The sequence below is a fragment of the Oryx dammah genome, unplaced genomic scaffold (genome assembly GCF_014754425.2).
Source record: "Oryx dammah isolate SB20612 unplaced genomic scaffold, SCBI_Odam_1.1 HiC_scaffold_9, whole genome shotgun sequence".
Classification (NCBI taxonomy): domain Eukaryota; kingdom Metazoa; phylum Chordata; class Mammalia; order Artiodactyla; family Bovidae; genus Oryx; species Oryx dammah.
Genome location: NW_024070193.1, coordinates 5,717,799 through 5,743,501, shown reverse-complemented (window position 1 = coordinate 5,743,501; position 25,703 = coordinate 5,717,799). Strand labels below are relative to the sequence as shown.

General features: G+C 47.9%; 1 protein-coding gene across 1 annotated transcript in view; it reads left to right on the top strand.

Annotated features, from left to right (window-relative positions):
- Positions 1 to 11,488: 11,488 nt before the first annotated feature.
- Positions 11,489 to 25,703, top strand: part of SLC6A11 (solute carrier family 6 member 11) — a 123,825-nt gene continuing 109,610 nt past the window's right edge. Inside the window, exons 1-4 of the mRNA XM_040246763.1 lie at positions 11,489 to 11,729; positions 14,638 to 14,772; positions 14,893 to 15,033; positions 18,355 to 18,445. Coding sequence (XP_040102697.1) covers positions 11,489 to 11,729; positions 14,638 to 14,772; positions 14,893 to 15,033; positions 18,355 to 18,445 — 608 coding nt within the window. The remainder of the gene's footprint in view (positions 11,730 to 14,637; positions 14,773 to 14,892; positions 15,034 to 18,354; positions 18,446 to 25,703) is intronic.

Sequence of the window (25,703 nt, the reverse complement as noted above, 5' to 3'; positions counted from 1 at the left end):
CAGACACGACTGAAGCGACTTCGCAGGCACACACACTCAGGGAGGTGACTGGCAGAGACCTTAGGAGCCCCACGTGAAAATCAATAGGACCTCAACATGGGTGGAACCTGGGCCCTTGTATCACTGCATGGAAATGCCTGAGTGGGCTTTGCATACTGAGAGCAAATCTCAAATGTATGCAAGCACTGGGATTTCTGTGTTCATGTGTTACAGCCACCAGCATTCTCTTAACTAACACAGAGCTCTGTGACGGGAGCTTGGGAAGTGTTTCTGACACAACCAGGCTGAGGCCAGGTCAACAGCCTTGGGAGGCAACAGGAAGATGGCTTTGAAAGCCGGAGCGGCCTGCTTATGAGCTATGTGGGTCATTCAAACTCTCTCAGCCTGGTTTGCTCAAATGTAAATTGGAGGAGACAAAGATATGCAAACCACACACTATTTGTGGTTGGGAACTGAGTGAGGGAATCTGCAAGAAAGACAGTTGAGAAAAATCTACTTGGGGAAGCGACAGACACCTGTCCCCTCGCCACTCTGCAAAAAGGAGAACAGATGGGCATTTAGAAATGGGCACAGCACACCGTAACTCACAGCTTGATAAGAAGCAAATGGCCCACTGGGTGGGGTGGGGGCTGGGGGCTGATCTCTAAGTCAGGGCTGTATCCTCAGCCTCCGGCAGGAAGCTGTCTGTCTCGGGCTTGGCAACAGCTTTGATTCAAGACCTCAAATGGGCCCCTGAGAGCTCACTTGCTTGGGACTCAGACTGGGTTTATAGCATAGATCAGGCAGCCCAGGAGTACGAGTCTGGACCTCTTCTCAATCTATCTCAATAGGGCAGCACCGGTCTAGAAAAGCTGGGACGTTCACGCCTGGCTGCCACTCGGGGGGCTGTGGCCACCACAGCACGCAGAGCGGCACTGAAAGCACAGATGCTTCGGGGACCGCACAGAGCGCTTATCAGTGTGAAGAGGCCGGCTGCATCTTCACGTAACAGTGAGTGACTGGTCCTCTGAGCCGTGCGGCGGATCGGGCATGTGTACAGGCTCCTTTCAGCCCACCGCCGAACTAAAGGCTCAGATCTGAATTTACTGCCCTCTATGGCTCCAGTTTTTATAGACTAATAGAAATAGGTCACATAAGTAATTTAAATTGTTCTAGTAGCCACATTTAAAAAGTGTAAGGAGAAAGATGAAATTAATTTTAATATCCTATTATACTTAACCCAATAGATGATTCTGATCACCAGTTCCAATATGGGTGGGGCTTTTCTGCTCCCACCCAGCAATTCTCAAGACACCAGCTCAGTGTCCTACCATCCAGATCAATTCTAACATTATCTACCCAGAAACAGCCTCAGATTCTTCACACTAAGGGCTCTGTCCCACAAGACTGCACCCTCCCCGACTTTAGATGCCAATCACAAGTGCAGGCTGTCACCTGTGCTTCTGGCCAACCGGCTATAAATCCCAGGATCCCACTCCCCACTCCTTGGGTCTGATTGCTGTGCTAGAGCTCAGAGAACTCAGAGAAACAGCTTACTTACTAGATCATTGGCTTATTATAAATGGATATAACTAAGGTTTGAACAGCAGATAGAAGACATGCACAGGGCAAGGTACGGGAAGGATGTCCCTGTGATACTAATCTAGAAGTGATTAGCCTGTCCATTTAGGCTTTACAGAGGCTTCATGATATAGGTCCCATCACTTCATGGCAAATAGAAGTGGGAAAAGTGGAAGCAGTGATTTTATTTTCCTGGACTCCAAAATCACTGCAGATGGTGACTGCAGCCATGAAATTAAAAGATACTTGCTCCTTAGAAGGAAAGCTATGACAAACCTAGACAGCATATTAAAAAGCAGAAATATCACTTTACCAACAAAGGTCCATGTAGTTCCATAGCTTTTCCATAGTTTTTCCGTGTACGGATTTGAGAGTTGGACCATAAGAAGGCTGAGCACTGAAGAATTGAAGCTTTCAAACTGTGGTGCTGGAGAAGACTGTTGAGAGTCCCTTGGAAAGCCAGGAGATCAAACCAGTCAATCCTAAAGGAAATCAGTCCTGAATATTCATTGGAAGGGCTGATGCTGAAGCTGAAGCCAAGGCTCCAATAGTTTGACCACCTGATGTGAACAGGTGACTCACTGGAAAAGACCCTGATGCTGGGAAAGATTGAGGGCAAGAGAAGAAGGGGGAAACAGAGGATGAGATGGTTGGATGGCATCACCTACTCAATGGACATGAGTTTGAGCAAACTCTGGGAGATAGTGAAGGACAGGGAAGCTTAGTACACTGCAGTTCATGGGGTCGCAGAGTTGGACATGACTAAGCGACTGAACAACAATAAAGGGATAACCAAGGAACAGCATGTAGAAGAGACGTGTGGGGCAAGGCACGGGAGGGATGCTCTGTGTTCACTAGTTGAGAAGTTCTCCCAGTCTCATCCAGTTGGGTTTTATGGAGTCTTCATGATACTGGCACAATTCATTGACCATTAGTGAGTGATCTGACCTCCAACCCCTCTCCCCTCCACAGAATCAGGGAATGAGAATGAAAGCTCCACCCCTCTATTAATGGTTGGTTCTCCTGACCATCAGACCTCATTTTTAGGTGTTTTCCAAAAATCACCTCATGCTATGACTGGAAGCTGTGGTGGAAAGAGACTTGCTATGAATAACAACATACCATTTCCCTGTCACGGCTCTCAAGGATTTTAGGGACTGAGGACAAGAGACCAAATATGACACAAGATGTTTCTATTGCCCTTTTCATTCAGGAAATCCCAAGGGTTTTGAGTGCTATGAGCCAGAAATTGTGGATGAAGACGAAAAGTATATGAGAAGTAGAGTTTGATCATCTGAATGAGTAAACGCATATTTCTTATAAATCACAATATCACACCCACTGATCCAAAATATTACCATTTCAACATATAATCAATGTTAAAAATATTGATGAGCTGTTTTACATTCTTCATTTTTATACTAAGTCTTCAAAATCTGGACTGTGCTTTATTTCTCCAGTAAGACCAGCCACATTTAAAGCACTTAGTAACCACGTGCAACTGGTGGCTGCTCTGCCAGACACTTAGTCTTAGGTAGTTGTGTGTGTGTGTGTGTGTGTGTGTGTGTGTGTGTGTGTGTGCTCAATCATGTCCAACTCTTTGCAACCCCATGGACTGTACCAACCAGGCTCACCTGTCCCTGGAATTTCTCAAGCAAGAATACTGGAGTGGGTTGCCATTTCCTCCTCCAGGGGATCTTCCCGACCCAGAGATCGAACCCATGTCTTGTGCATCTCCTGCACTGACAGGCAGATTCTTTACCACTAGAGTCACCTGGGTTGGCATGACCCAAACCAGTGAGCATCTCCACACCTCCGTACCTCTGCCTATACTGTTACTTCTGCATGGCACAGCCTCCTCCCCTTTGCCCACCTGAATGCCTGCTCATACTTCAAGGGCTTAGTGCAAATGACACCTCCTCCCTGAAGCCTTATCCAGTTCCCTAGGATGAGGACACTCTTCCCCCTGTGCTCCCATAGGACCTTGTTTCCACCTCTAGCTGAGCGCCCACCACACTGGATTATGTTTGTTAACTTGCTGAAAGGCCAATATCACATATGCGCCATCACTAGTACCCAGTACCTTGCTTAGCACACAGCAGACTGTGGAGGCAACTTCAGGCTCTTTCTGGGATGAGGAAATTAGGGCACCAGGAAAATTTCTTTAAAAGTTCCCCATTGATTTTTTTGTTGTTGTTGTTATGGACAACAAAAAACCAAGGTGGTGTAGAGAACATTGCTTGGGGATTACTGTTAACAGAGAAATGGACCCAGAGAGCTATGATTTGGGGCTGGATGTATCATTGGTTGTTACCCAGTTCTTAGCTTATGCTCCTCACTGGAAATATCTGAGTAATCTTGATGTACAGCTGTAAGGCACTGTATATCTGGAGCCCACAGGGAGCGTAGCCATCTCCCAGCTGTGTAACCTAGGGTCGGGGTTGCCATGTGTCCTAACAGGGTCAGGGCCACCACGTTGCACAATTCCCGAGTGACGATGTGAACGGTGCCGCTGGGGCTGAGCACACACAGCCTGCTGGCCAGATGTGGTCATTCTGTAAGCCCCACTCATAGGTAAACATAAAGGTCTTGACATGTCACTGGCTTCAGACGTCGGAGCCAGGACATCAGGGAGATGAGATACAAGCACAGGGAAGCTCAGAAGTGAGGAACCATGAGTGTTCACAACACAGAGGCCACCCAGCTGCAGAAGGGCTGTGGCTCAAAGTCCAAGTGTAAAATCAAGGTTTGGAAACTTGGAAAGACTCTCCTCCAGAAACGGCCCAGATGGGGCTGTTCTTCCCAGGTTCACATCCAGGATGTAGTGATTAAATTTTGAGCTAATGATCTCAGGCTCAGATAAGGAAGAGGACAAGGACTTCTTCCTTTGTCCCGTCCTTCTTCTGCTTAGATCAGACAGGGAAAGGCAAAGCTCATGTGGGTGAAACCACTGGCTGGAAGAGGACTGTGGTCAGACCTGGCAGGTCAAAGAGTAAGTCAGAGAAAGAACTGAGGTTCGATTCTGGTTCCACTGTACAAGGGGCTCAACCTCTCTGAGGTTCAGTTTCGCTATCTGTAGAATGGAAATATTATATTATTCCTCCCCCAGAGTGGTGCTGTACAACATAACAGAGGAGGAGTACACAAGGCACCAAGTGCAGCCTGGGAAAAGTGTGTCAGTCAGGGGCTTCCCTGGTGGTCCAGTGGCTACGAATCCACCTGCCGGTGCCAGGCACATGGGTTCAATCCCTGGTCCAAGGAAGATCCCAAATGCCTTGGAGCAACGACGTCTATGTGCCACGATTACTGCAGCCCACGTGCCCTAGAGCCGGTGCTCCACAACAAGAGAAGCCGCCACAATGAGGAGCCCATGCACGGCAACTAGAGAGTAGGCCCTGCTCGCCACAACTAGAGAAAGCTCTCGCGAAGCAACAAAGACCCAGTGCAGCCAAAAATAAAATGTTTTAAAAAGCGTATCAGCCCCTTGTGTAACGAGGCCCAATGTTTCCTTCTGGGTAGGGGCTGTGAGGGCAGCAGCCATGTGGGGAATGTTCTTCTCACAATAATGTCAGCAGATAAGAGGGCAAAGCCAACTGTGTAGAACAGTCAAACCACTGCTCGGCCACTGCGAATCACGTGGGTGAGCCCAAAGTCAAGGCAAGGAGAAGGACAGTCTGGCCCTCATGGGGCCACAGCAAGAATGAGTATATGAACACAACTACGGGGGAGTGGAGAGACAGGACCAATCATTCGATCTACTACAGTATACAGACAGATTTGTCACCTACTGGTGCTCATTCATGCAAACATTTCAGTGGAAGATCAGGCAGTTCTTTTAGTATTTCTTTCCTATAAAAGACAGCTGTCCCAGACATTGTGGCAGGAGATAAGTAGATGGAGTGAAGACTTAACGGAGATTGCTAGTGGTCAAGGGGAGGGATGCACTACCACCAAGTCTCCCCCATCCTTCCATCTAAATTCTGGTGCTACCAGTAAAGACCTTGCATGAAGCCAACACTGAGGGCTTGCAGGGGAAAATGTTTCTACAGGGACCTGCCTGGAGGCATGTCCTAGGTCTGATGTGTAAGGGTCGCAAAACAAAGCCTCATGCTGGAAGATTCAGTCATCAAGGAGCCCCAAGAGTTCAGAAGGTGGAGAAAGAATTTTAGAATTTGTGAAGAAGGTGAGCATTAATATGGTCTTATGGGAATGAGCTGCTCATCCCTAAGGCAAAAAGGGGAGTATTAAAGAACGGGAAGGACCTGAACAAATGTGTATAAGCCTCACCCAAATCAGTGGCTCAAAACAACAGGCTTTGACTATTATGGTTTTTAAGTCAGGAGGCAGCCTGGGCTGGGTTTGCGCATCCTTCTGTGGGTCACTGCAGACTCTGCCTCAGTTTGGGTTTGTCTGGGGGCACCTCAGCTGGGGAGGTTCTGCTCTGTATCTTGTTTTCCTCCTGGACCAGCAGACTGACTTGGAAAATACTTTTGAAGAAGCAGGTGAACAAAAAGACAGTCTGTCGAGGCTTGGAACTCATACATCCATCACTGGATTGTAGACTTATTAGAAAAATGTAAGCTTCTCAGAAGAAGGATGGTGGTAATAATGATGAATTGATGCTTTCCAATTGTGGTGCTGGAGAAGACTGTTGAGAGTCCCTTGGACTGCAAGATCAAACCAGTCGATTCTAAAAGAAATCAACACCGAATATTCTTTGGAAGGATGTTGCTGAAGCTGAAGCTCCAATACTTCGGGCACCTGATGCAAAAAGCCAACTCATTGGAAGAGACCCTGATGCTGGGAAAGATTGAAGGCAAAAGGAGAAGGCGGAGGCAGGGGATGAGATGGTTAGATGGCATCACTGACTCAATGGACATGAGTTTGAGCAAACTCTGGGAGATAGTGAAGGACCTGGGAGCCTGGTGTGCTGCAGCCCATGGCGTTGCAAAAAATTGGACATGACTTAGCGACTGAACAACAACTGGGGCAAGGTATTTCCAGAAAACTGTGTTCTCTGTGCCTCCCATAGTTGGGGAATCCCATCCCTAAGTTCCCTGCAGTGTCCCTGCCACATGCTGGTCCAGCTTCCACCTGGACGCTCCAGCTCTGAGGAGCTCACCACCCCCTGGAACAGACTATTCAGATCGGACAACTTGCAGGAAGTTCTTTCTGGTACCCAATGCCTTTTTGCTCCCTGTCTTTGATCCTGGTCCTGCCATGCAGGTTTTCAGTCCGGCAGTCGTTCACATGGTTGAGGGCCGTGCTCGAGTGCCCGAGTGAGCCAGCGGTGGACACACCCGGACAACGGTGAGCAGGGCCATCACCCCACCGAGGGGTGCTGAGCTCCACCCACCGGAAGTTTTACCTGACACTGCGCCTTCCCTCCTCCTCCCTTCCCTCCTCCTCCGTATCCAGTCCCAGGCTGAGCCCTCTGCATGTCACCCCTCCCCAACCCCTTGCCCCTGCCATCTCACTCTGCTCCACCTTCTTCTGTTCTTCTCCACTGACACCTCCCTCCTCTAACCTGCCATCCTCTCCTCTGGCCAGGACCACTGCAGTAGTCTCTTCACTGTCCCCACCCTGCCCCATAGCCCACTTCTCACCCTGCAGCAGCAGTAATCTCACTATAACACAAAGCTGCTCATACTGCCCACTGCTAAAGCTTTCCCCATTCTGCTCTCCAGCCTCAGCCCTGGGGATCATTTATCAGGACCCTCACATCCTTCCTCCTCCAGGTCACTGCTCTTGTCCCTTCAGGCTCTGGCTCACCTGTCACCTGCCCAGATCTCCTTGATGAGGTCGGACTCTCAGTTACAAGGTCTCCTAGCACCGAAGACCTTTCCTTCATGGGGCATACCGCTGACTTTCCATTCACTACTGTGATTACTTGACTAGCAGCTGCCTCCTCCCATAACAGCAGGTGGTGCGCTGGCTGGGTAGGGTGGGTAAGACTGATTGATAGTGTCTGCAGCATCTGCAGTGCAGACTTCTGTGGTGTTGATACAACTCCCATGACAGATTTCAAGCTACCAACAATTGTGGCTTGCAAAAACCCTGAAAATGTCACCATCAGCTTCTCCCAGGTGATCTGAAGGGGTTTCTAGCATCCCCCTGGGGCAGGCCTTGTATCCGCCCCCCCTCAAGACCTGAAAAACAGCTCAGGGAACCATTAAGTATTTGGTAAATGAATGAATGAACAATGCTGAAGTTTAAATAAGCCTTCAGGACAGTAATTGCTGATTCTAGAAGATAAAAGACTTCTAATACTTGCCTCAGGAATGGGACTTCCCAGGGGGTACAGTGGTAAAGAATCTGCTTGCCAATGCAGGGGACGCAGGTTCAATCCCTGGGTCGGGAAGATCCCCTGGAGGAGGAAATGGCAACCCACTCCAGTATTCTTGCCTGGGAAATCCCATGGACAGAGGAGTTTGGTGGTCTGCAGTCCATGGATCACAGAGTCAGACACAGACACACACACACACACACACACACACACGCGCGCGTGCGCGCACATACATACACACACCCCTCCAAGAAAAGAGTAGGGAGTCATGGCATCTCTGTTCTCTGAAGACTATTTCTATATTTGTTTAACAAAATGTCTACATCAGGCACAGATTCCAAGTGCTTTTCAAATGCTAACCCATTTACTTCTCATAGCAATTAAAAGGCGGATATGTCTAGTATTCTCATTTTACAGATAAGGAAACTGAAGCTTAGAGTAATTTGCCTAGGTGGTGGAGTCGGGCTTTGAACACAGGAAGTATGACGGTAGAATCCATGTTCCTAACGACTAGGCTATGTTGCATCAGGGCCAGCTCTGGAAATGAGACATGCCTCATACTGCCATCTCTGCTCCAACCTAAGGACATCCAGCCCATGGATATGGTGTGCGCTCATCAGGTCACTGAACCTAAACAAAGAAATAACCTAATAGAAAAGGCCCAAAGCTGAGGCTGTGAAATGATAAGGGAGACGTGGGCTCTTCCGGATAAAGACAGAGGAAAAAGAGGAAGGCTTTTCAAGAGCCATGAAATAATCATGGAGATGGACTTTAAATATTTATTTACTGAATTCTAGCAAGAGGACACTGACCTGGTTAACTTTCATAAAGGGAAATGCTAAAACTCGAGAGGTGAGTTTGGGACATCAGGATTTGTACAGAGTTCTCTGCATACGGTCTTGCTTCATATTGAAGACCACCAAGGGAGATGAGGATAATCAGCTCATGTTAATGAACTGGAGACATCAAAGCTCAGAAGTTAGGGGAGGTAGCCAATGCCACGGAACCCATCAGCAGAACTGAGCCCAGGTTCCCCACCCCCTCGTGTTGTTAGTTCACGTTACTTCCCAAGCAGGTCTTGTAAAACCATAGCTGTTCAGAGGAAGTCAATTCCTGTAGCTAACTGTACTGATGGGCTGTACAAAGTGAAAATGTAATTAGATTTAAAGGAGGTTTACATAGATTCTGGGGTATAGCCTAAGATTGCAATAACAAAATCTAGGAATATATCTCTAATTTCAGATGTAGCTGTTCACCTAACAAATGAACTCCTAGGCACTTATTATGTGTAGGGACCATCAAGGTCAAAGACGATCCTGACTGCTCATTCTGTATGCAGCACTGAGGATCACTGCAAAGAAGATGAAAATGCTGATGCAGAGTTTTTAGCATGGGAGAAGATGGAATCAATCTAGAAGGAAAGTCTGGGACAATCAGATTGTGGGCGTAATTCAAAATGCCAGGGTCAGGGATTTGATTTTATCCTGTAGGAAAAAAAGGACCAGTGAAGGCGTTTAAGCAGAGGAATGACATCACCACCACCATCATCCTGATCACAATAAAAATAAAAAATACTACTCACAGAGCACCAACTGTGCTCAAGACAACTATCCCTCAAACTCAGCCCATGAGGTCATAACTAATATTAACCCCACATTACAGAGGAGAACCCTGAGGCAGAGGCAATACAGCTTGTAAGGGGCAGAGCCTGGATCTACCTGAGTCCAGTTCACTCTCACCCTAAACACTCCACAGGATCTCTGCTTTTGAGTATATGCAGGATAGCATCTGGGAGTGGAGGTTTGGGAGCTATCAGCGTTTAGTTGGATGGCTAATGTAATGAGAAAGACCCAATTTCTTTGGGAGGGGGACCAGAGAAAGAGAGGAGGACCAGAGAAGCAGAAAGAGAAACAGTAAAAAAAAAAAAAAAAAAAAAAAAGGCAGGCAATGCCAAGGAAACCACGCAGGTAGAAATTTTAAGAAGGAAAGACAGGTATAATGGTGCAGAAAGCTACCTAGAGATCAGGCAGGATGGGGAGGGACAAGGAACTGTAGTATCTGCCAACTTAAGAGGGCTTCCGGGACTTCACAGACAGCATTTTCAGGGGAGTGGCGGGGGCGGATGCCAGATTGCTGTGGGCTGAGGAATGAGTGGGAGGTGAAGACGGGGCAGGCAGCATGTAAACTTACTCTTTCAAGAAATATGATAGTGAGGGGGAGGGGAGGGAGGAAGCCTGAAAGGGGAAGATGGTAGCTGGAAGCATTTTCTGGGGGAGCTAGAGGTGGGAAGGGACTCAAGCAGGTGTACACCACAATGAAGGAGAAGCTGAGGCCATGAGACAGGAAGGCTCTTCTCCAGAGCCCCAGAGAGAGCTCCAAGGGATGGATGGAAGGCTCAGTGGGTGGCGTTACAGACAGCTCACTTGACTGGACTTCTTCAAGGCTGTGAAATCACAGAGCGAGGGTCTATCTCTGTGGCTCCTTGCAAACTTTACCTTCTTTTGCTTTTTTTCTTCCTTCCTCTAGCCTTTCCTTTTTCTCTCCACAAATACTTAATGAGCACCTACTATGTGCAGGTTCTTGTGTTAGGTTCTATGCCCTTTATAATAAACAAGGCAGGGTACATCACCCTCTCATTTGAGTGGGAAGACAGATATTAAACAAGATGATACATAACTATATGTGACTACATAGCATATGATAATGTTCATAAAGCACTTCCAATATACTTAACACTTTATAAGCATTTTCGTATTAACTCCACACACACATTTGTAACAAAAGCACTATGTGCAATATTGGTATTCCTACTTGCAAAGCAGGAAACTGAGGCACAGAAATGTCAGATGACTTCTTCACACAACTAAAAAGACTAAGATGGATGGCGGTTCAAATTAGATTTGCCCATTTCCACAGGCAAATCTAACTGCCACACTGTCCTGAGTCACTGTGTTTAGAACGGTGGGCGCCAGGATGGACAAGATCTGGAGGCGTCACTAGCCTAGGGGAGCTCACAGCCTGAGCACTGGGAAGAAAGTTCATTTTCTCCCTTCTTCCACACTGTGGTCTCTGCCAACGTTACTAGCATCACCTGGGCGCACACGTTCCAACAAACGCAAAAGCTCCAGTCCTGCCCCACCCACTAGATCAGGGTCTGCAGTTTAACACGACGCGCAGGCGCTCAGACTGCAGAAGCCTGCTTTACAGCCGCTCCTCTTATTAGAGGTGAAAAAGTGAGACCCAGAAATTCGGAGATCACAGAGTGAGGAAACTTCAGGGCTTGGTGTCTGGAGCCCAGCCTAGGCCTGAATGCACGCTTCCACTCTTAAAGAGGCCAGTGGGTAGGACACGGGGAGGGAGGGGGGCGCGCGCAAGGTGCTCGGCACGCGCAAGGTGCTCGGCGCGCGCAAGGTGCTCGCGGACTCCCGGGCCCGGCCTAGCCGGGCTGAGGCGACGCGGGCGCCCGGCGGGGCCGGGCCGCCGCGTCCCGTCTCCGTCCCCGCGCTGGCCCGGCCCGGCCCGGCCCCTCAGCTCCACCCCCTGCCTCCCCCTCCCGCCCGCTCGCGCCTCCTGAAAAGCCAGCCCGCCCGGGGCGGCGGCGCAGAGCCGGGCTCGGCGCACGAGGAGGCAGCCAGCGCGGCCATGACGGCGGAGAAGGCGCTGCCTCTGGGCAACGGGAAGGCTGCCGAGGAGGCGCGGGAGTCTGAGGTGCTGAGTGGCGGCGGCGGGGGCGCGGGGTCCGCGCGCGACAAGCGCGACAAGGCGGTCCACGAGCGCGGCCACTGGAATAACAAGGTGGAGTTCGTGCTGAGCGTGGCGGGGGAGATCATCGGGCTGGGCAACGTGTGGCGCTTCCCTTACCTGTGCTACAAGAACGGCGGAGGTGAGGCGGCGCGCGCGGCCCCGAGGAGGACGGGGTGGGGGAAACGGCCCCGTGGGGGCGGGGAGCCGGCCCCTCCCGCGCCTGCGTGCGGCGGGACCCCAGTCTCGCGGGGACGCCGGCCGGCCGCCCGGCCCCGGGGCCCCCTGGCGCGAGAGCCGACCCCCCGCGCCACGCTCGCCGCCCAGTGCGCATGCTCGCGCGCCGCTTCGCACCTGAGCGCGCCACCTGCCCGCACGCGGGCGCTCGTCCGCCGGGTGTGTGTCCCGTCCCCGGGGGCGTGCGGTGCAGACCGAGGCCGGGAGCCCTTGGCGGGAGTTCGGGGGCAGGAGGCAGTCCCTTGGAGCCTCCGCTTTCCTGACTGGAAACGCGCGTGAAGGAAAGGGGACTTTGGTCATGCGAGCAGCTTCGGGGTTCTGAGGGCTTCCCGAAATGCCAGCCTCTGGACTCAACTTAACCTACCTCATCTCGTTTCACGGTCGTCTTTGTAGGTGGGGGTATATACCCCGTTTTGCAGGGGAGGAAACTGAGGGACGGAGAAGTCGCTCACTCCCCAGGGGGTAAGGGTGGCCGTAGGGCCCTTTCTAGGACTGTCTGGTGGGAAGATGGGCACCGAACAGCTTCTTTGACTGGTCTCAGAACAGTTAGCAACAGTACTCACTTGCTGCTTAGAAGGTGCTTAGAGCTTGCCGGGGTCAGGGAAACGAAGGTGACCACAGGGTCGTTTCTAGTGACAGCATGTCCGAGGCTGCGTGGTGGAGACGCAGCAGCTAAGTCCTCAGATGTCCCAGCTCCAAGAAGGGCGCCGGGGGTGGGGGGGGCTCCAGACTTGAGGAGCCCCCACCTGTCATATCAAGAGGCGAGCTGGCAGGGCCATGGCAAGGGACCCTGTGAAACCTCAAGGGGCACAGTTTCTGCAGAGAAAAGCCCATGTCCGGGTAATCCTCCTTCTCTTTGCTGTGTCCCTCCAGCGGATCCCCAGAGCCCAGCAAAGGTGCCTCCGAGGTTTGGCAGGGACAGTCTGAGTGAACTCCGGGAGATGGTGATGGACAGGGTGGCCTGGCGTGCTGCGATTCATGGGGTCGCAAAGAGTCGGACACGACTGAGCGACTGAACTGAACTGAACTGAACACTGTCGGGCTTTACGGGGCAGGACTTCCTGTGCGGGCAGCTGCAGGGAGAGCGAGGAGACTGCTTGGCCAGGGCCCTTTTCTTTGGAGACATTCATCCTGAAGGCACAGGCTGCTCCAAGCCTGCTCTGCACTGGTAATGAAGTGGCCGCCGGTGTCGGTGGCTTGGCACGGGGAGAGAGGGAGTGGCCTCAGAGCCCCCGAACGTGCCCTGAGCCCTCAGCTGGGAACCTGCCTCTCGTTTTTGCGCATTCAGCCTGTGTAAGCTGCTGTGTCCGCTTAGACGCCTGTGGAAGCCCTTTAGGATCGTCCCAGGCAAGAGTTGTTTAAACCTCTCCCCACTTTTTTCTTTAAAGCAGGAAATTGTTATACCAAAACCAGAAACGCATTCTTAACATCAGAACATTGTATAAGCTACATTAATTACAAACGCTCAGATTTTTTTTTAAAAAAAGGTTGTAGTGAGTACAGTTTAAAAATGAGTCTTTTTTTTTTTTAACTCTAACTCAACAAAAATCTCCGCTGGGTGTACAGATATCCTGGTTTAATTATCTTAAGGATTACTAGCTTTGTGAATAGAGAGGCCACAAGGCTTTCAGAAAGTGTCATTTTATTTTAAATTACAGCATGTTAGGGAAACTTCTGTGGCTTGTCTTAATCAGATTCAGCAAACAGACCCTTTTATCTTCTTTCAGGCACTTTTTGCTTTCTAATATAGTTGGGGTATCTGCTTATCAACTGTTTAACTTTCTTTAAAAAAAAAATCTATACAGCTCTACTCTTAAGTTGCAACAATACTTTAGTATTTCTTTCCCAATGTGAAACTTTGTAAAAATAGAAAAGCTAAGACCCTTTCACAACCTGGTAAATATTGTCCTATTACCAGGATTGATCAAAATCATTGCTGTTAATCCTGGGTTAAAGGGACTTCATTTAGCAAAAAGCAATTTCAGTGAAAGCCTTCATTCGCAAGATCAGATGGTGGGGAATAGCTTGTGTTTTCATGCTTTGTTATTAGACAGGAGAGAGAGAATGAGGGATTTGGAAAAATCCCTTTCTGCTTGTAATGGCTCATGTTCACCTCAGTTATTTAATTTGTTTCACAGAAAGGCCCAGGCGGTGGGTTTTGTGTTTCAAAACGGGAGCACTAAAGCTTACGGTGGTCTTTTCTCCAGACTGATTCAAAGCCAGCCTCTCTGGCTGTATTCTTGCTATGAACTCCTCCTATCTCAGCTCCATACCTGGTGCTCATGTACAGGGACCTGTTACTTACTGCTCATTGTATATCTCCTTAAGAATGCCTTTCTTTATAAGATTTTTTGCAGGTTACTTCCAAAATAAAAAGAAAAGGCCCCCTCCCCTGGCCAGTTGAGGTTACTTTGTAATACAAAAGGAGGCTGCAGCATTCAGGGAGGGAATAGATTTGACTTGTGCTAGAGGGCCGAATGCATAAATGAAAGAGTCAAGCATATTACGCAGTTTCTTAAACTTTATCATCTTAACTGTACAACCATTCTGTGAGATAAGTGGTGCAGTTCATACGTATTAAAGCCTTGCTTTACAGGTGAAGAAGTTGAGGCTGGAAGATGTGACATAGACTTACTCAAGGGAGTAGGTGGCTGGTAGCCCAAACCCAGGCTCACATTGTCTGACTCTGGTGCTCATAGCAGGAACTTGAACTCAAGCTCAGAGCATATGCTGTCTTGCCTCTAACAGGTTATTCAAGGGCTGAAGTGGCCGAGGCAACTTTAACTTCATTCCTTTCCTTTGCATCTTTGCAGGGGCATTCCTGATTCCCTATGTGGTATTTTTTATATGCTGTGGGATTCCTGTTTTTTTCCTGGAAACAGCTCTGGGACAGTTTACGAGTGAAGGTGGCATTACATGTTGGAGGAAAGTGTGCCCTTTATTTGAAGGTACGTGCTGAGTTAATCAGAAAATAAAAGAATGCCTGGGTATTGTCAGGCTGTGAAGGGCAGCTTTTTTAAACAAGTTAGAGAGGGACTCAGATCACTGCCTTTTCTTTGTTCTTTCAGGCATTGGTTATGCAACGCAGGTGATTGAGGCCCATCTGAACGTCTACTACATTATCATCCTGGCATGGGCCATTTTCTACCTGAGCAACTGCTTCACCACCGAGCTCCCCTGGGCCACCTGTGGCCACGAGTGGAACACAGGTATGGCCTCCCTAGAGGCTCTCTCTGCTGGTCTTACTGGGCGAGCTGGGATTGCTGGTGTGTCACGTGTCTTGCTGTGAGTTCAGGTTCCACTGAAGCTGGGGGTCATTTCTGTACCTGGTCTGCATACTCGCATGAGCTGACCACTAGCCCAGGGACTGGTACAAGGAGAAGAATTGTGGCTTTCTTACCTTGCTTAGCCAAATATAGAGGCTGCGTCCCTTGGGCACACAGTAAGGATGCAAGTATGAAGTGCTAAACTGAGATCCAGGGGTTCAGGCTGCAATTCCAGCCCAGCCTCTGAGTGTCAGATTTTCCTCTCTAAAATGAAGGGGTTAGACTAGATCAAGGGTTGCAGACAGGAGGGCTATCAGCCAATTAGGCTTTAAATCAGTGACCAGCCCATTTCAAAAATGTATTAGTTGTATTTGTATTTTCAAAAGTTGGAAAATCAGAAGGCCGGGGATGAAAATCCAGATTCCCAGCTTCTCTTGAAAAGTTAAAAAGATCTGGCAACAGCAGAGCCACATTCCCACAATCATGCTTGGCAGCAGTGGCTGCAGCTGAGAAACGGCTGCTGTCTGTGGGTGAAGCATCTGTCCTCAAGCTGGCCACAGTCGCCACCCAGCTCATATGGCTCATTTATTCTACCTGTCCACCCCAGGTAGACACTTGGATTCACCACCCTCCTTCTCCCTTCAGTGGGTAACTTTTGAGATTACTTTGGATTCTAATACACTGTTTACTTATCAATTTGTCAACCTGTCAGGACTGAGTCTTACAATCTAGGGAAGACAAATACTTCTCAACCCCTGTGTATGGAGACTGCTCTGTACAGACATCACTAATCGATTGCAGAACTCTTTCCTTTTGAGTCTAGTTTTGGCCTCGGAGCTCTGCTCAGTACTGCTCTAGACAGTCACTGCCTTTTGACTGCAGTCAACATACCTGCTCTAATCTACTCACCATCTGTGTTGTAACCTGTGGTTAGGTTGTCCCTGTAAGTGGCCAGTCATCCTGAAAGCTGAGATACAGTAGACAGGGCAGGATGTTGGTCACTGGCAGAAGGAACAGCAGTCAGTAGGCTAAGAAAATGCTGTGAACTAGTTTTTATCTCTGCAAAAGCTTACCTTGTTTCCCCACCCAGCACATATTTTGTGGGGGGTTGAGGGGAGTCTCATTTTCTCTCCCTGGTTCTTAACCTTTCTTTGCCCAGAAGCATAATCAAGATGTTTACCAAACTAAAATTCAAGGACATATTCTGGGAAGTCTGCAAGTTGTCCATGATAAATTAATTGGGCAAATTTATTTTGAGGGTACTCTAAAAATAGGTGCATGTTCTAATCATCTGTACATTCACTTTATAAATGAGGATGGTTGGGGATCTCAATGCCTGACTTTGTCCACCTTGACAATTTAAGATGCATTCTTGGTGAATAGGATGATGGTGACCAAGGGAAAAAGAGATTTAATTCATAAATGGTCACTGATACTAAGTCCAGACAAGAATGCAATGAACTGTAGGAGGTTCTGCAAACCAGAGAAAAATGGCGATAGAACTGAATCTCAAATAGCGCATGGAAAAATAAGCAGGTTTAACTCCATAGACCTTGCCTCCTACCTGTCAGGTCCATTTTTCTGTTGGGAAGTCAGTTTAATCTCACAAGATGGCATTATCGTGCACACCCATTTTATGCTATCAATTTGAATTGTGTTGGTTCAGTAGTATAGTTGGTATTTAGCTTGTAAAATCTGGCTTTAGAGTTGTTTGAATACTTGAATCACATAGGCTTTATAACTCATTGCTTATTTTTTATAAATGATTAAATATCATTTTAATAAAAATGCCTTGTCAACTTTGGTTGTCTGAGAAATTTTTTTACTCTAGAAAAATAAATTTGAGAGAGACTGTATTAGAGAATCTGATTAAAGCCGAGGGCTCCTTGCTCTAGAAAAAGGCACAAAGGCACATTCAGGCATTTTGCTTATAACTTTAGGTTCCCAGACTTCTCTTAGGATTGGCTGTGGACCTCACAGACCGTCTCCCTTCCTGGTATAGGTAGCACTTGTCCAGAGAAGTGGGAAGGGAGCAGACACTTGGGGGGCTTTTCCCCCAGTGGGCTGCAAAGCTTTCTTCCACTAATTTGCACTCCCCTTTCTCTGAAGGCATGTCAACACTTGTAATGTGTGAAGTGTCATATACAGGAGGGCTTCATGCTCCAGTGATTATAGATGTAGTTGGAGGGTTTATGCATACATGAGCAGCGTGAGGGGCCAGCATGAAGCTAAATGCAGGCTTCAGGCTGGTCACCGTGCTGAGGGCAGGGGCTTTGAAGTGAGTGGGCGCACACGACGCTGTCCTCAGGGAGCTCACAGCCTGGTGACTAAGGCAGCTCTATGAACAGGGAGGTGCTGTAAAGAGACCTAGATTCCATGGTGGCAGACAGAACCAAGCAATAACCACGGCAAAGGAGTGGAGCCTGGGCTGGACTGTTTTCTTCCCCTAACTGGCTGGCGACTTGTGAGCAGGGAGAAGGTATGGGCAGGGGTCCCTTGACTACTTCTGACCCTTGATTCGTCCTCTTCAAAATAAAGGGAGTTGGAGAAGGAGGTTTCTTGGAGGACCTTTAAGTTCTAACTGCGTTAGAATTCAGGAGAGGGAGATCAAAGAAGGCTTCCTGGAGGAGAGGACAGTAGGCTGGTCTGGGCTCAAATGACGGACACTCATGTTTTTACCTTGAGATTCAAATCCCCCTTGGTCATCAAGTCTCATGAAATGAGAAGAGATATTCAATAAATCCTTTCTTAGATTGAGTGAGTGAGGGAATGATGAAGGAACCAGGGATTCTTTACACATTCGGATATTGTTTCATCCACTTGTCGGGTCTTTATGAAGCAGCTGTGACTTTAGCCTGAGTCTCACCGGCGTTATTGGCCCAGGGACACCATGGCTGATGCCCTTTTTTAACCGTCACGTTCCTGCCAGGGTGGAGCAGGTAGATGCCATGAACAAGCCTTAGGCAGGGAAGTGGAAAAGGTGAAAGATTCAGGAGGAAAGAATTGGACAGGGCGTACTAGTGGGAAATAGAGGGAGGAGGTGCCCTACCCCCAAAACTTCTTCTCTGGTTGGCATCAAGCCAAGCCTCCCTGTTAAACTGTTTGTACATGATTGATTTTCCCCACAGCGCTCTCTGAGGCATGTTTACCTGGAGCGGCTGGGTAAAAACCACCTGGTTGCACCATCAGCTCTGAATGTTGTCTAAGCTCCAGCCCTCACAGAGGGTAATTTTCTTGTGTTTCTTGTCCTGTTTCCCGCTGCAGAGAACTGCGTGGAGTTCCAGAAACTGAACGTGACCAACCACAGCCACGTGTCCTTGCAGAACGCCACCTCTCCTGTCATGGAGTTTTGGGAGTAAGTGGAAACACCTTGTCTCCTTTGGCCTGTGGAGTCTCTGCCCTGGTTGCCCCCACCCCACCCCTGAAAAAAGCCTGACCCTGCTTCCAGTCTCCAGCCTCAAACTTCCTGGCTTCTGTGGGCATTTCTTTAGAAGCCAGAATGGAGATCTTGAGAGGTTTTCCAAAGGGGCACAGATGAGAAAAATGCTTTCTTGTTCTTTGTTGACATATCAGCATGCCTGGTTACTTACTATGGCAAGAAGTGCTTGGTAAAATGATGGGCAGTTTAAAAGTTCATTTTTAGCAAAAGATAAGGTTTGGGCTGTTTGCAATAAACCAAGTCAAGAGTATATTTAGCCTGGAAAGCAGAAGTCTCCTGGGGGGACAGGTTGGCTTTCATTCAGTAGCTGCAAGGTCACGTGGAAAGGACGTAGATCAACTTGAATGGGGAGAGGTTGTAAAGAAACAAGTACTTAAGGAAGTGTGCAGCCCCACAGTGTTGTCTGCAAGTACTTTCACAGGTTGTGAGCCCTCATACCTGGAAGTGTTTGACCAACAGAAGGCTGTTGATGGTTTTGGGAACAGTGCCTGAATCCACTGACTTTATAGGCAGTAGTTGTGTGGGTGGGCATTTTCCCAGAGACGGGCATTTTTCATCAGTGTTCCAAAGGGATCTGTGGCCCTTGGAGTTGCAGGGCTGCCATATACAGTTGTATAAGTTGTTCACTGCACAACCCTAGAGGGCAACATTTACATTGTGAATGTGCCGAATTGTGCAGTGCCCCAGGAATTGAAGAAAAGTTTCCTCTATGGGTTGAAGACTGGATAAAGGCTCACTGAGGCTTTTCAGTTTGAAAAGGTCTGACTTCATTGAAGAACCTCCCCTACCCTAGTGCTGATAAATAGTAGTGTAGAGGAGCAATGGTTTTATAAGTGATTTTTTTTTAATTTAACCAGATACCATTCTTAGTGTGTGGCTTTTCTTCATTATTTATGTATAGTATACAGAAGTTTCAGCTATATTGAATTCAAAGCTGCCAGTATTTTTCTTTTTGGTTTGCACAGTGAGTGTCTTATTTAAGATATAGTTCCCTACCTCAAAGTTGCAAAACGAACAAGCAAATATATATATAATATAGTATATAATATTATATATATTATATTATATATAATATAATATATAATATACATTTATATATTTTATATTATATATTTATATAAATTATATATTATATATTATTATATATATAATGTACCTGGAATATTATTTTGTATAAGATATGAAGTAGAAATCCAGTTTTATATTTTCTATAAATAACCAATTTCTCCAGCAGTATTTGCTGGATCATCCATCCTTTCCTTATGATTTGTAATGCCATCTTCCATATAAAGTTTCACTAAAAGCATAGATCTGTTTGAGGGCACTGTGATCTCTTCATCTATTTTGCTAACTGTGTGTCAGTACTATACCTAAAGTTTAATTTTAAGCCTTGAACCCACAAGACAGGTCCCTTACTTTGCTGTTTTCCGAAATTATTTTAGTCTTCCAGATGAATTTTAGAATAAGCTTGTCAAGTTAAAAATACAATAACCATAAAGAACAACTCTGTGGGGACTTTGGTTGGGAGGATAATGAATTTATAGGTTAATCTGGGAAAACTAACACCTTTGTGATTGAGCCTCTCTGTTCATGAACATGGTATAGCCCTCAGTTTATCTGGGTTGTTTAAAATGCCTGATGAAGTAGTGCTACCTAATGTGGTTGGCAAAGAAGCATCGCGTGGTTGGAAATGCAAACTCGCCAGCTCTATCCAGACCTACTGTTGTTGTTCAGTTGCTCAGTCATGTCTGATTCTTCACGACCCCATGGATTGTAGCATGCCCAGCTTCCCCGCTTCACTATCTCCCGGAGTTTGCTCAAACTCATATCCACTGAGTCATCGATGCTCTATTTGACTATGACCTACTGAGTCAGTCAAATTGATCACGTATGTGACATTGTGCCGGATGGAGGCTGCTTTGGGGGGGGGGGCGCTACCTGGCCTTTTCCAGCCCCAGTGGACTATAGTTTCCTATAGGAATGTTTTGGACCTGCACATCTGAGGATGGCAAAAGATGGTCTCTGTGGTCCCTTAGAGAACAGAACCCGAAGTCCTACACTGGACGAGGTCTCTATGTAACTTACATTGTCTTGTACCATTCATTTCCTTTGTAATGTGTATGGGAAACCTGGATTAAGTTCTTGTTTGTGCAGCATGTTTGTCTGAATTCCCCAGGAGGCTGTCATGAAGCAGCACCTTTTCTGGTTTTGCTCCCCACTGCTGGTATATGGAAGACTCTCAGTGAATATTCACCGAATGTAAAGAAAGGTACATGGGAGGAAGGCAAGCAGACTCTTTTCTAGAAAATAGTACATGAGGAGAGTCAAAGAGGGCTCTGGCAAGTACTCATCTTATCCCTAAGCTCCTCAGAACAGCACTGCCTGCTTCGAGGATCCCTTTGTAATATCCATGTGTGCATGCATTCTTAATCGCCTCAGTCATGTCCAGTTCTTTGCAACACTATGGGCTGTAGCCCACCAGGCTCCTCTGTTCATGGCATTCTCCAGGCAGGAATCCTGGAGTGTGTTGCTGTGCCCTCCTCCAGGGAATCTTCCCGACCTAGGGATTAAACCTGAGTCTCTTGGATCTGCTGCATAGGCAGGTGAGTTCTTTAGCACTGAGCCACCTGGGAAGCCCATAGTATCCATGTTACCCAAGCATTTGGACACCAAGAGGTGGGAGGGGACAGTTAGTCTGTATCCTCACGTGTAACTGGGCCTTTTTGCCTGCTGCTTGGTCATTCAAGATGAAAGTCGATGGCAGAATGAGCCCATGGTTCCAATTTTCTACTCTGATTGTATTTGTATCATCTATGTTGTCCATTTCCCCAGTGGCTCAGACTGTAAAGCGTCTGCCTACATTGTGGGAGACCCGGTTTCGATCCCTGCGTCAGGAAGATCCTCTGCAGAAGGAAATGGCAACCCGCTCCAGTACTCTTGCCTGGAAAATCCTGTGGACAGAGGAGCCTGGTGGGCTACAGTCCACGGGGTCGCAAAGAGTTGGACACGACTGAGTGACTAAACTTTCACTTTTCATGCAGTGTTGAATTCTGCATCCTTAAAGCCGTCCAATTCTGGTGTGACACTCCTTCCTTCCTCGTAAGATGTTTGTATCAGACAGCTCTAATTCATCTTTTCCCCAGAGGTGAACTTGGAACGTAAGACACTCTGTGAGATGTTTGTGGTATCCTGTGAAAAACTGTTTGGGGCCACATAAACTTGAGAAGGGCTGAAAGCTGTGCCCTCCAATAAGAATATCCATTACCTTTGATTAACTCAAGTTCCCCAACATATTTTCCCGTGCAGTCGTTTGGAATCTTTCCCCTCATCCCCCTGCCCTCCCCAACCCTGGAATGCTAGCGTTCCACTAAACACAGCCTGGCAAATGCCATGCTAGGAGGAAGTTCTTGAATTCAGCCAAAGCTTGGCTTCTGGGGCTTTAGAGGGAATGTGCCTGATTTCTTTCCTATGTGACGACGCTTCAAGTATTGGATCAAGTGTCCTCGAAGGTGTGTCTTTCCTGGTTCTCTTTGCTATTTCCTCGTGTGTCTGATTTCTGTCTACACTGTGCTCTTAGTATCCTGTCCCTGCTGCCTCTAACCCCAGGTCCTCATCAGGGCCACACGGCTTGGTCAGAATAGACTACCTCGGCTGGGTGCTTGTTCATTCATTCAGCAAACACCTGAGCTCCTGGTGCATGTGAGAAGGAAACTGGCATAGCTGGGAGTGGTGGAAGTAGAAGCTGTGGTCCTAGCCCTCTAGAAACGGAGGAGAAACAAGCCTGTGGATCTCAGTTACAAGGTGCTACTTCCCTGCCCATGGCTGGCCATGCCTTTACCCTGACCTTGGGCTTCTGACATCTTGAAGGTTCATTTCCCCTTTCAGGGAATAATTAATGACTGTCTTAGCCACTGAGAACAGCTCAGGCTCTGGGTCAGTCCCAGGTTCTGGGTCGGGCAGGGGGCCTGTGGGGCAGGGGAGGCTTGTCTTCCTGATGTCAGATTTCAAGATCAGGCCACCCTGGTTTCCCTTAGTAACTCATTATGCGTCTGGCACCTGTGCATTTATCTCAATATGTTGGCAATTCTGCATTTTAAGCCCCTGTGCCCTGTGGGGATTGAGTGCTATAAGAGTGTAACCAGCATCGTGGCATCAGATGGACCGTGTTCTGTTTTCACTTTCTTTTCTAGGCACTCTCATCTCTCTTGTCCACGGTTTTGCAAGCAAGTGCATGTTTGCCATGTGTACAATTGAAAGTGTGTTTTGCATGGCGTCCGTTCAGCACACATTTGTTGTGAGCATATTGTGTGCTAAGCCTGCATTAAGCTCTAAAGGGTAATTTCTTCTCTATCTTTATTCAGAAGGATGCAGTCTTGTCTTTTTGGTTTCTCTTATTGGAGGAGATTTTAAAAATTTGTGTATTTCTAAATCGCATGGCCACTTGAGTTGATTTTCATTTGGACACAGAATTTGAGCTCAGAGTTGCTGAAGTGAAACTCTTAATTCTTTCTGTGGTTCTGGGGCTGCCCCTGCCTCCCTCACAGCCTCATCTTCCCTTCTGCCCACTCCCTTTCTCTGGACTGGTGCCCTTTGTATGTCCTGGGCTTGTCCTAGGCTCAGTCTCAGGCTTTTGTAGAGAAGAGTCATTTTGCTTAGAAGATTCCTCACCAGTTCCTCGTGTATCTGGCTCTTTCTTATCATCAGGTCTTAATTCAAATGTCATTCAGTAAGCTCTCCCAGCCCATCCAGCTGAGTCAGTACCCTAGTCCTTCTCCACCCCATCTGTTTGTTTTCTTGTCTACACAGGACTATCTGAAATCCTTCTGCCTTTATTTACTAGTTTATTCTCTTTCTGTCTCTCTGTTAGACTGAAAGCCCTATGCCAGCAAGGACTGTCCTGTTTAGAGCACATTCTAAGTGCTCAATAAATATTTATTAACATGCATGGATGGACAAGTGAATGAATGAGTGAATGAGTTTCTTAACCCTGTGGAGGTCAGTGTCATCTTAGTTCACTCTTGCCCCATGTATTGAAGTGTATTCCCAGGTTCAGAAACATCATTCGTCTCTTAGATCATCTCTTTATAGAAGTGGGTTCTCTGGTGAACACTTGATTTCCTTATTGCAAAGTCACCTGTGCTTTCTTGTAGAAAAATGTAGGAAATATGTCTGAGTAGAAGAAGGAAAAAACTGCATACAATGCGATTTTATTTTCCATGGTGCTAAAGCAGGGAGGGGTTACTTGCCTAAGTCTGGTGTTCAGACTTGCTAGTATCCACCAGACCCTCCCTGGATAACCATGCCTGAAGCACAAACCTGGCCTCCCTCCACAGAGCAGAGAGCAGTGCTTCTTCACTCTCGTTGCTGCTGGCAACCGTCTGCCCCGACATGTCAACACCAGGGGTCCCTGCTTGCCCAGAGCCCCCGTGGCCCCTGAAGGACCAGGAAATAGATGAGGAGGTCTGAACACGATGCTGAGAGCGGAAGCTCGGGGTAGAGGCACTGCTTGTATATCCAGGTGCTGAAGTGTTCCAGAGAAGTGTAGTGATAAGATGCGAGGATGCAGACAGAGACCTGGGCTTTAAAGCCAGGCAGCAAGAATTTAAATACTGTTGCTTCCACTTATCAGCTTTGGGCTCACTGCTTGAATCTGTTTGCAGCTCATTTTCTTTGTCTGGAAAATGAGAGAAGGAGGGGGAGGAACAGTTGGGCTTAGTAACTGCGGAAGAGCTGTGATCTGTAAAATATTACTCATTCTTGAACATTAGAGTAAAGATACTCGTATATAAAATCTGCTATGAGGAGATTTGTTTTCACAAATAGTGGGTGTCTCACACTGAGTCATGGGAAGCAGGGATTTACTGAACTGCAAGAGTTGTGTCTGAGGTTTCTTTTACATCCTGATGCGTGCAGGAAGAGAAAGGAGGTCACGGTTAGTTACTAAGCACTTGCTGTGTACCCTGGCCCCAAGCATGGCCCTCCAGGCCCATCACTTCATTTACTCCACCCGCCCATGGGAGAGATGGTATGGCATCACTGGACAGATTCTCATCTCAGGGGATTCTGAGGCAGGAAGAGGTTAAGGGGCTCATCCAGAGTGCCTTTCTTGGCGAGCAAGAGCCGGAGCTGGGCTGAGAGCCAGCCTCTCTGATCCCTGCTGTGTCCCTCCACCCTTCCTTGCATGCTCCTCTTGCCCGTGACTGAAACAACATCAGCTGCCTGTTTTATCTCAGGGCAGAATCCCACTGGTCTGTCCCTCCTCTCTGCAGTCCTGAGGCACTAGGTTCTCAAAGGGAGAGCTTTGCAGCAGATTGTAGTTGTTCAGTCACCAAGTCGTGTTTGAGCCTTGGCGACCGCATGGACTGCAGCACGCCAGGCCTCCCTGTCCTTCATTATCTCCTGGAGTTTGCTCAGACTCATGTCCATTGATTCAGTGATGCCATCCAACCATCTCATCCTCTGCTGCCAGCTTCTCCTGCTCTCAATCTTTCCCAGCATCAGGGTCTTCTCCAATAAGTCGGCTCTTCATATCAGGTGGCCAAAGTATTGGAGGTTCAGCATGAGCATCAGTCCTTCCAATGAATCTTCAGGGTTGGTTTCCTTTAGGATTGGCTGGTTTGATCTCCTTGCGGTCCATGGGACTCTCAAGAGTCTTCTTCAGCCCCACAGCTCTATATAATTGATGGAGGGGGGGAGGGAGGGATGAACGAGGAAGGACTTAAGTCTCCAGCACCCAGCACAACCAAAACACAGAACACCTGTTGGCTTGTGTCTTCTTGGATTTCAAGAGGCACATTTAGGAAATGACTTGAACCTTGCTTTTAGCAGAACACTGGTTTCCAGCTGAGCCAGACGTTGTGTGTGTGAGGCCAGCAGGCTCTGATCTGCTGTGATGACAGATGGAGATTGAGGCTGGCCCCCCAGTGTGTATTGTGGCCCGCAGCTGGTGCCACAAGGGATTCATGAATGGCGTTAATTCAGGCTCAGGCAGAGAGTCACACAGAAGGGCCTGCTCCCAAATTTTAGTGCATTATCTTAATTCCATATTCTGATAAAGCCAAGAGAAACTTTAAAAAAAGCCAAGTTTGAAACTCTTCAGATTTTACACACACACTCAGCTCCATGCTTTCCCTGGAAGACCTGGAAGATTAGGAAGAAGCCCCAGAGCTGGAAC